Consider the following 9,569-nt stretch of genomic DNA (forward strand, 5'->3'; position numbering starts at 1 on the left):
AACTGAGGTCATATGGGCACAATCCTTATTGAGAGGGTTGAGAGTCTCTCAAGCTCAGCCGCCGGTCCTTTGATGTGACAACATCGGTGTTACATACCTGTCGTCTAATTCAGTATTTCATGCCCGAACGAAGCACATAGAAGTTCTATCACTTTGCGAGGGAACGGGTTGCACATGAACTACTTCATACCAAGTTCATCTCCTCTAAAGATCAACTTGCTAACATTTTCACGAAGCTTCTACCACATCCACAGTTTGTAGGTTGTAGGCGCAATATTAACTTGCTTTATATCTCAGGACACAATTAAAATCGAGGGAGGGTGTTAGACTATATAATACGTAGCTTCTGTACATGACTTGTATTCTGTATTGTACACCTTGGTGTACCTCCATGTATATGAGATAGCCACACACGGTTTAGGGGATCGAGCAGTTTTCCAACAACCACGTTTTACTACAAACGGATGTTATTGCGCTAATCATACGGTTCGGGGAGTGACCGATCTTTCACCAGGCCGGTCGACCGGGGCAGAGTAGCAACGTCGTGAAGCGCGGAGCCAAGGCCGTACTCAGCAGTGAGGGCAAAGGGGAAAAGGGTCGGCCAAGGCGGCAATTTGGCTCCCCCTTCCCGCTGAAGCTGTATAGGCGGCGCGAGGCGGGCCTCTTTCGCGGGAAAATTTCGCGAGCAAATCGGAGGTGCGAGGCTGATGGCGAAGAAGAGCGAGAGGGCGGAGCAGGTGGCGGCGGTGCGCGCGGTGCTCGGCGAGGAGACGCCGGAGATGGACATCATCCGCGCGCTCCACATGGCCGGCGACGACCCCACCAAGACCATCAACATCCTCCTCGACCTCCACTACAACCTGCCGCCGCCGCCGTCGCCGTCGCCGTCGCCCCCGCCCCAGCCCCCGCCGGTCCAACCCACCAAACCCCCCAACAAATCGATCCCGCCGCCCAAAACCCCTGCGCAGCCGAAGCCGGCGGCGGCGGCGGCCGGGAAACCTAGGCCTAAGTCCAACCCCGCGCCCGGCGGCGGCGGCGAGCACTGGTGGCTGGTGGGGAGCGCCGAGATGGCCGGCCTGTCCACCTGCAAGGGCAGGCGCATCGCCGCCGGGGAACCGGTCACCTTCTCGTTCCCCAACTCCGCGACCGCAGCCGCCTCGGGCAAGGGCCGCCCTGGTCGCTTTGCCCTCGCTTCCTGCACCTCGGAGATTATGCGCTTCTCAACCCCGACCCACGGGGAGGTACATTACTCCATCACTGCTGCTTTCCCCAATTCTCTGATGTTGAATCGCACCGCATCATGTATGGTGGTCTAACCATTTGTTGTTTCTAGGTCGGCCGCATCCCCAACGAGTGGGCGCGGTGTCTGCTACCCCTTCTCAAGGAGGGGAAGGTCAAAGTCGAGGCCCTGTGCAAATCCGCTCCTGAGGTTCTTAGCATCATGGACACCGTCCTCTTGTCTGCTAGGTATCTGGATTTTCGCCGATAAGAAACTCTCTACGGCACCCATTTATGCTGTTTCATGTACATTGCGTTTAGTGTGCTTGTGCATTTTGCAGTATATACATCAACAGCTCCATGTTCCGTGACCAAAAGCAGTCACTGCCCAAGGCAACGCGTGCTGCTATGGAGGACTCCACATTCCATCCACTCCCCGCACTTTTCAAAGTCATCGGGATTACCCCTTTTATGAAGGTGAGGGGTTTTCAGTTTGTTGCGCCCCTAAAGGATGTACTGATAAAAGATGAAAAAGTTATTCGCAAGATCATGATTACATTAAATGCTGTGCACGCTGGTATGATTGTTTGCAAGACAGTGTGATCTCTTGTTCATTCTAGCAAAAAAAGGATTGTAAAATGTCATCATTAGCACCTATGAGCTCTTGCTTTGATAAAAATATCATCAATGGATGATGAACAATAAAGTAGAACTGAGAAGTATGAAAGAGGTGTATTTTACTTCATAACCATGTAGTACATAATTGGAGAGATAAGGATGCAAATTGGGCAATTGTCTTACTTATGTGTTCTGCTCCAGAATCACATGCTCTAGTTCTGTTTTCATTTGCTTATATGTAAATAAACAACAGGCAGCATTTACTCCAGAAGATCTCTATTCCAGAAAGCGACCAATTGAAAGAAAGGTAAACTATTATTGGCTCATACTTTACACTACTGTTGTCATAATATATTGGGCTCACATCTGCCTGAACAGAGCAGTAACGGAGAGCCAGTTGCAAAGTTGACATCTGAGAAATTGAAATTATCTTCTAGCGGAAATGAAGATGATCATGCTGAAGGAACTGTTTCAGATTCAGATTTGGATGATATAATTGGAATCTCAGACAGTTCTGCATTGGAGGTAATTCAACAATCTTAGTTTTGTCATTTTCAGACATAAGTTGGTCTGTCCTGACTTCAGTAATGCTCCCTTTTATCCCTTATAAAGGAGAGGGATCCACCTGAGGCTCTGCAGTGTGATCTGCGCCCTTATCAGAAGCAGGCCCTTCATTGGATGCTGCAGCTTGAGAAAGGCAGTTGCTCCCAGGATGCAGCTACAACCCTTCACCCTTGTTGGGAGGCATATAAGCTTGATGACAAGTATGTCTGGCTTATATTTGCATCTGCTATTTCATTTTATTACGATTGTTCCAAATTTAATCAACATTTGTAATCCTACTCATTTATTTCAGGAGGGAATTTGTTCTGTACTTGAATGTATTTTCCGGGGATGCCACCACTGAATTTCCTAGTACATTACAGCTTTCTAGAGGAGGGGTAAGGGTTATATAAAATACTTTACTGATATATCCTTGCCATGCCTGTCGAAAATCCTAATTGTGCTTTTAATTTGTGATAATTTTATTCACTGATTTAGTATATTGCAGATTCTGGCAGATGCAATGGGACTAGGGAAGACTATCATGACGATAAGTCTTCTTCTTTCTGATTCTAGCAAAGGGCGCGTCACAACTCAGCATAGTACTCAGATCTCTGGAGAAGCTAGTGGGCTGGGTGAAACTCCTATTCAGTCCCTTGATTCCGTGAAGAATCTAGCTAGCCCTTTTTCTTTTAGCAAGCTCAGGAAACTTAAGGCCCCACTGATTGGAGGTGGAAATCTAGTTATCTGCCCGATGACACTACTGAGTCAGTGGAAGGTATATTTGTAACAGTGGCACCACGTACTATTTTCTATGTTGCACTATCTGTTTCAATTATGCAGATTTTTTTTTTTGTGAAAACTTGAAAGATAAGCAGTGTTAGCATATTGTATTTGTTTTGTTAGTTCATTTTTAGATGCAATGCTAGTACTAAGGTTTTTAATACTGTAAACTGATATCTGAATTACAGGCAGAGATTGAAGCTCATACAAAACCGAATTCTTTGAATATATATGTTCATTATGGCCAAAGCAGACCAAAGGAAGCAAGCTTTATTGGTCAGAATGATATTGTCCTGACCACCTATGGAGTCGTGGCATCAGAATTTTCAACCGAGGTGACTCTGATAACTTGTAGGATACTTGTGTCTTTCAGCGCATTACTACTGCTATTCGTTGTGAATTGCAAGATGGAGCCTGTCCATGTGGTAGACTGCTTGCTTGAATAATTGTCCCATTGTGGCTCCTTGCTGGAATTCGGCATCTATTGCTATTTAGTATTTATCACACATGTCCTGTTTTGTAAATAATACATGAACACTGACTAATATTGCCTTTCCTAAGTTCCTGCTGTGGACACTGACTGTAGGGTAAGTGGGTAACTGTACAGTTTTGGTTCTCATCTTGGTTTTGTTTTGTTTATTTTTTGTCTTTTGCCTTGGTTTCGAGCTGTAAGACTGGCATCACGTGGATCTTTCTCTAGTACAAAATGACGTGCACTTATGTGCTTGTTTGAGGAAACACATGACCGAGTGCATATGGTTTAGTCGTTATGGCTTTGCGTTGTTAATGTAATGTGGCTTGGTAGAAGAATTGGTTATGAATAATGTGCAAACCACACGGATTAAACTGACATGCAAATGAGAGATATTTACTGCCGCCAGCTCATCTCTATTGTTGTTTTATCTTTTGTCTCATTGTGCAATCTATTCTTGACTGAACTACGGATACCTGCTTCTAGAGTTCTACAGAAAATGGTGGCCTCTACTCTGTTCACTGGTTTAGAATTGTGCTTGATGAGGCGCACATGATAAAGTCATCTAAAAGCTTAATATCCCAAGCTGCTGCTGCTCTTACTGCTGATCGGCGCTGGTGTCTTACTGGTACACCAATTCAGGTGAGCTTAGCTGCTTAGGTGAAGATCTAATGGTACATTGTTATTACTCATTGAATCGAACATGCTGGCCCTGCTAAAAAAGTATGTTTGGCGAGATAAATTTTAAGGTCTCCATCCCTAGTTTCCTGCATGGATTTATACAGTTATGCTTTTAGTTTTATGTGCTCTACTTTAACTGCAGAACAACTTGGAGGATCTATACAGCCTTTTTAGGTTTCTGAAGGTTGAACCATGGAGAAACTGGGCCCTGTAAGTTTTATTATCAATTTGCTTTCATTTGCCAGTCTTTGTTCTATTTGGTGTACTTGTGCAGATCTGGTAAAAATTACTACTCCCTCTGTAAACAAATATAAGACGTTTTAGATCACTACTGATCTAAAACGTCTTATATTTGTTTACAGAGGGAGTACCATTTTAGAAACCATACAAAACTGGAAATCATGTGACCAAATAGAAGTTGATTGGACTGTTCTAGAATGGAAAAGTTGATTGGACTGTTGCAGAATGGAAATAAAGGCTTCTGTCATTTTTACAGTTCAGGTTCCCTGTTAATCACATCACATCAATTTATATGTTGTCTACATGATTAATTTGTTTCATAATGTCTTCATCCAAGTTTAGTAGTGAGAATGATATCTCTGCAAGATGCAACGCCACAGTATTTATATTTGTTACCGCCTCCACTCTCTTTTTTCTGTTGTTTCAATCGTTGATTCTGTCTTCTTTCTAAAAATAAAACAGGACACACTGCCAAATGTGTGTTTTATCCATTTCTTCCTCTCATAACATCTTATTTAAGAATAGTTAAGAATATTAAAAATATGTTGATACAGACACAATTAATCTTTTTTTTCCAGGAAGCTATGGAAGTACTTGTGATGAAAAAATAATGAGAATGTCATTCCCATGTTGACAGATCGAAATAATTTTGTGCATATTACCGGTCATAGCTTTGCAGTTTAACTGCATAAATATCAAAATTGACCTCTATTTAGGATGTAGGACTGGAGGTAGTAACATGGCTATGCACTTCACTATCGTTCCGCTCATCTGGCTCTCCTATATTTATGGAAATAAAATATGTGAAACCATGATGTATCAGAGTTTACTATATTACCTTGCGGTGCAACAAATTCAAAAGGTTATTGCTATCCTCTATGCTAACTTTTGTTTCCCCTATGTTATTTAGGTGGAATAAACTTGTACAAAAACCATTTGAAGAAGGTGACGAAAGAGGCTTAAAGCTAGTGCAGACCATTTTAAAGCCAGTAATGTTGAGGAGAACTAAACATAGCACAGACAAGGAGGGCAGGTACACTCAAATTTTGGTATGGAGCATTTTAAGGCGCATTAACTTACACCCTTATTTTCTTGCAGACCAATCCTTACTCTACCCCCGGCGAATATTGAAGTGAAATATTGTGATCTATCAGAGTCTGAGAAGGACTTCTATGAAGCTCTGTTTCGACGATCTAAGGTAGTGTGCTGTCAGTTTAATAAGGATCATGCACATGCAGTGAGGCAAATTCACAGCTTATGCTGGTAAAATTTGATCAAGAAACATGTTTGTGCAGACGGACAGACTGATACAATGCGCTGTTTTTATAGGTGAAATTTGATCAGTTTGTGGAGCAAGGGAAGGTCCTGCACAATTATGCTTCAATTCTGGAGTTGCTTTTGCGCCTTAGGCAATGTTGTGACCATCCATTTCTTGTTATGAGGTTAGTTTTGAAACCATAACCCTGTTATTAATTTTTCTAGTTTGGCCTGACAAATTAGGACCCATCAGGTCCCACGTGCAGAGCAAGAGTTTCATCTAACATTCAGCATATGCATTCTCATTTTATTTATTTATTTATTTACCATTGGTCCTTTTTCATGACGGAGCTTTATTTTTATCAGTCGTGGAGATACACAGGAGTTTGCAGACCTCAATAAGCTTGCAAAGCGTTTCCTGCATGGTGGTAATAGTAATGTTAATGGGGATTCTTCTTCCCTTCCCTCTAAGGCTTACATTGAAGAGGTTGTCCAAGAACTGCAGAAAGGTGAGGGGGAATGCCCTATTTGCCTGGAAGCCTTTGAGGATGCTGTGTTAACTCCCTGTGCTCATCGATTATGCCGAGAGTGTATTTTATCTAGTTGGCAGAGTCCATCAGCAGGTCTTTGTCCTGTTTGTAGGTACTCTATTGTTGACTCTTCATTTGTCTCTCCGACATGTTTAATTTTCCTGTACATACATGCTTCCTATTTGTCATTCTTATCAATTTGATTGTACTGTTACAGAAAGTCGATGACCAAGCAAGATCTTATTACTGCTCCAACTAACAGTCGCTTCCAAGTTGATGTTGAGAAGAACTGGGTTGAATCTTCGAAGATATCTTTTCTTCTACAGGAATTAGAATCTCTTCGCAGTTCAGGCGCCAAGAGTATCGTGTTTAGTCAGTGGACTGCATTTCTAGATCTCCTGGAAATTCCACTTTCCAGGTAAGTTTTTTTTCTCAATTTTTCTTGTACTTGAACTTTTCATATTTTGAACACAAAAAGATACACATACCTTTTGCATGTTAAAAAAAGGAAATATTCAGTCATAACTCGTAAGGAATTGGCTTGGTGTTATTGTTTACTACTTTACTTGGAGATTATGAAGTTTGTGCAGGCCAACAGCACGGCGTTTGTCTGCTGATGTATATTATTTAAAGATCTTATTTCAATTATCTATCTGGGCTTGACAGCCTAGTTTCGCTGTAGTTATGCACATTGCACTTTCCCGCTTTAAAGACTCATCTTAGTATGAACTATAACCATTTTTTGTACAAAATACTCTGCTTCTGTGCTGTTAGTGCACAATGTGCAGAGCTATGGAATTTGGCCCTTCGATGTTGTAATTTGGATTACAAATTGTTGGGTTGGTGAGCGGTTTCAACCAAGTACAGGAAAGGGTCAGAGATTTTCCTGAACTAACCAATCATAGGCAGCAGTTGTATGGCATGTTTTTAAATTTTCCTTCCTGGTCTGCATTACAGTACTGCATGCAGTTGCAGAGTACTTAGCTATAGTCCTTTGGAAGAATTCATTGGTTAATGTGTTCAAGATTTTGGCAGTTTATTAATTTCCTTTTTCTTTGTAGGATTTATTCATTAATTATCTTTGAGCTTTTTCATGGCAGGCATGGCATCTCATTTACCAGACTGGATGGGACCTTAAATCTTCAGCAGAGAGAGAGAGTAATCCGTGAGTTTTCTGAGGACAAACGAATTCTGGTATGTTTTTTTTTCTGTTTCTTTATCTCACTCCTTTTTATTTAAGTTTATCTCCATGAATTGAAATGCCTGTTATATCAATAGAAAATGTTAAGGCATTGTGCATTTGATTTATGCAGGTTTTACTTATGTCTCTGAAGGCTGGTGGTGTTGGAATAAACCTCACCGCTGCCTCTAACGCGTTTGTCATGGTATATTTCATCAAAATTTTGTCTTAAGTTTATAGATGAAAATATTTCACTAGATGGCTTTGTTCAGTAGTTTTCTATGGCATCCTTCAGACCTTCACTGGGAGGTTAAATTTTTGGATTTCCTTCAGGCTCTAATCGTCTCTATTTTTTGGACACCTATCCTCACTGTTGATATTTGTTAAGTGTTCTCCTTTGGAATGCCTTTTTTTTGTAGAAGTTGATGAATCTTGAATGAAAGGCTGCCATTTATGATTAGTGAGTATGGGAATATTTTGTGGAGCAATCACACTAATATGGAGCGTTAATTCTGTGTGATCCATTTTCTAGTACTGTTGCCTCTTAGTGGGTCATAGGCTATCAGTGACTTACGGGGTTAATGCGGAATGTGCACTTCAAACAAATAAGGAAGCAAATAATAATACCATTGAAGCTTGCCAATCAATTCCTTTTTCTGTTTTCCACCTTAGCCACTGCTCTGGAAAAATGGTGTCACTTTTTTCTTGAGACTCGGTACAGATTCGTAGATGTTATGATACACAGTCACTAATGTCAAGGAGTATTAATATAGGTCTAGGTCTCTTTATGTAGTTCAGTAGTTGTATTAGTCTAGATTTCCTTAACTGCATTCGAAACCTTCATGTATAAGAGAGATGAATGACTTTGTAAGTGCTGATATGACCAAGCTTACCCTCTCGATCAATGGATGGTCATGACTGAACACTCCTGGTGGTTGGGATAGTGTACTTACATTGAACTACTTTTTACTTAGTTAGCATAGGTAGAAATATGTCGATTATACTTCTCAGCAGTCAGGTGGTGAATCTCCTTAATTATATGGATTTGCACATAGCCTGGGTGGGACCCTAATTACTGTTATTTTTATGCTGCAGTGACTTGCTGATCTAGGCATTTTTGCCCTATTTCCTTTTGTGCCATCTGAATATGTCCTTTTTTCCTTTAGGACCCTTGGTGGAATCCTGCTGTTGAAGAACAAGCTGTCATGCGCATCCATCGAATTGGTCAAACGAAGAGTGTTTCCATCAAAAGGTTCATTGTCAAGGTAATTCTCAATGGGGCTTGTTGGGAATACAAAGCCAGCTGGCAGCATAGCGTGAAATAATTGATCATCAAACATTCAAACTGTTACTGAACTTTCTGTCATGGCACAGGGTACTGTTGAGGAACGAATGGAAGCTGTGCAGGCCCGTAAGCAGCGGATGATTTCCGGAGCGTTGACGGACCAAGAGTTCCGCACAGCACGTCTAGAAGAACTGAAGATGCTCTTCTCTTGAGAAACACGGTAGTTGCTCATGAGCATTCGATACTCACAGGCCTCGGCTTTTGCATCCGTAGCTAACAAACAACTCTCATACGGAGACAACTCGCCATTCTTTTTGCCCAGAAGCGAAAAGAGTATGCTCAGAACGACGGGTAAGAAATCCCTATATTGCCGCACATGTCGCTTCTTTCTTTGGGGTTTAATTGTTGTTGTAGACATATTTTTTGAGGGCTTTTTGTAGACATAATTTTGTATATATTTGAACATGGACATCAGAAGCTTGAGAGTTGGCAGAAAGAAAATTCTACTACATCCTTGTTTATAGCAACTGTGTAAAAGACCATAGCCTTTTCGATTTGCTCTCCTTTCGTGAAAATAATGTTTCCAATGACCCTGGTGTGCTTCAACTGTTAACCCGTGTTTTTAAAACTAGACGATTCCCCGCGCGTTGCTGCGGGACATATTGCATAAATTTAGTGTTTTACTCAGTAAATTAATTCTCGTAAAAGAATTAGAAAAACAATGAACAAATGTCTTTTATTTGACAAAAATAATATATAGGC

The 9,569-nt window shown here is 41.4% G+C and overlaps 1 protein-coding gene across 2 annotated transcripts; it reads left to right on the top strand.

The window, feature by feature from the left end:
* Window positions 1–589: 589 nt before the first annotated feature.
* Window positions 590–9,328, top strand: LOC123143795 (DNA repair protein RAD5A). Of its 2 annotated transcripts, XM_044562785.1 has the most exons (20): window positions 590–1,241; window positions 1,334–1,467; window positions 1,560–1,695; window positions 2,090–2,143; window positions 2,215–2,361; window positions 2,449–2,600; window positions 2,693–2,777; window positions 2,888–3,157; window positions 3,351–3,497; window positions 4,121–4,276; window positions 4,458–4,525; window positions 5,466–5,588; window positions 5,654–5,753; window positions 5,885–5,997; window positions 6,179–6,454; window positions 6,560–6,760; window positions 7,443–7,536; window positions 7,656–7,727; window positions 8,689–8,787; window positions 8,897–9,328. In XM_044562785.1, exons 1-20 carry the CDS (start codon window positions 708–710, stop codon window positions 9,017–9,019), a joined length of 3,084 nt encoding a protein of 1,027 aa, XP_044418720.1. In that variant the 5' UTR covers window positions 590–707; the 3' UTR covers window positions 9,020–9,328. The 2 variants fall into 2 exon arrangements, with proteins under 2 accessions (XP_044418720.1, XP_044418721.1); XM_044562786.1 differs by lacking the exons at window positions 7,443–7,536; window positions 7,656–7,727; window positions 8,689–8,787; window positions 8,897–9,328 and having other exon boundaries at window positions 6,560–6,764.
* The last annotated feature ends 241 nt before the right edge of the window (window positions 9,329–9,569 follow it).

The sequence above is a fragment of the Triticum aestivum genome, chromosome 6D (assembly GCF_018294505.1).
Source record: "Triticum aestivum cultivar Chinese Spring chromosome 6D, IWGSC CS RefSeq v2.1, whole genome shotgun sequence".
Taxonomy (NCBI): Eukaryota; Viridiplantae; Streptophyta; class Magnoliopsida; order Poales; family Poaceae; genus Triticum; species Triticum aestivum.

What these genes read in the sequence shown, in the direction of transcription:
- LOC123143795 (XM_044562785.1), top strand. Translation starts at nt 708, where the DNA reads ATGGCGAAGAAGAGCGAGAGGGCGGAGCAGGTGGCGGCGGTGCGCGCG. An exon ending in GGATTACCCCTTTTATGAAG is followed by an intron (nt 1,696 to 2,089) that starts GTGAGGGGTTTT and finishes AATAAACAACAG; the next exon opens with GCAGCATTTACTCCAGAAGA. An exon ending in CTCTGTTTCGACGATCTAAG is followed by an intron (nt 5,754 to 5,884) that starts GTAGTGTGCTGT and finishes CTGTTTTTATAG; the next exon opens with GTGAAATTTGATCAGTTTGT.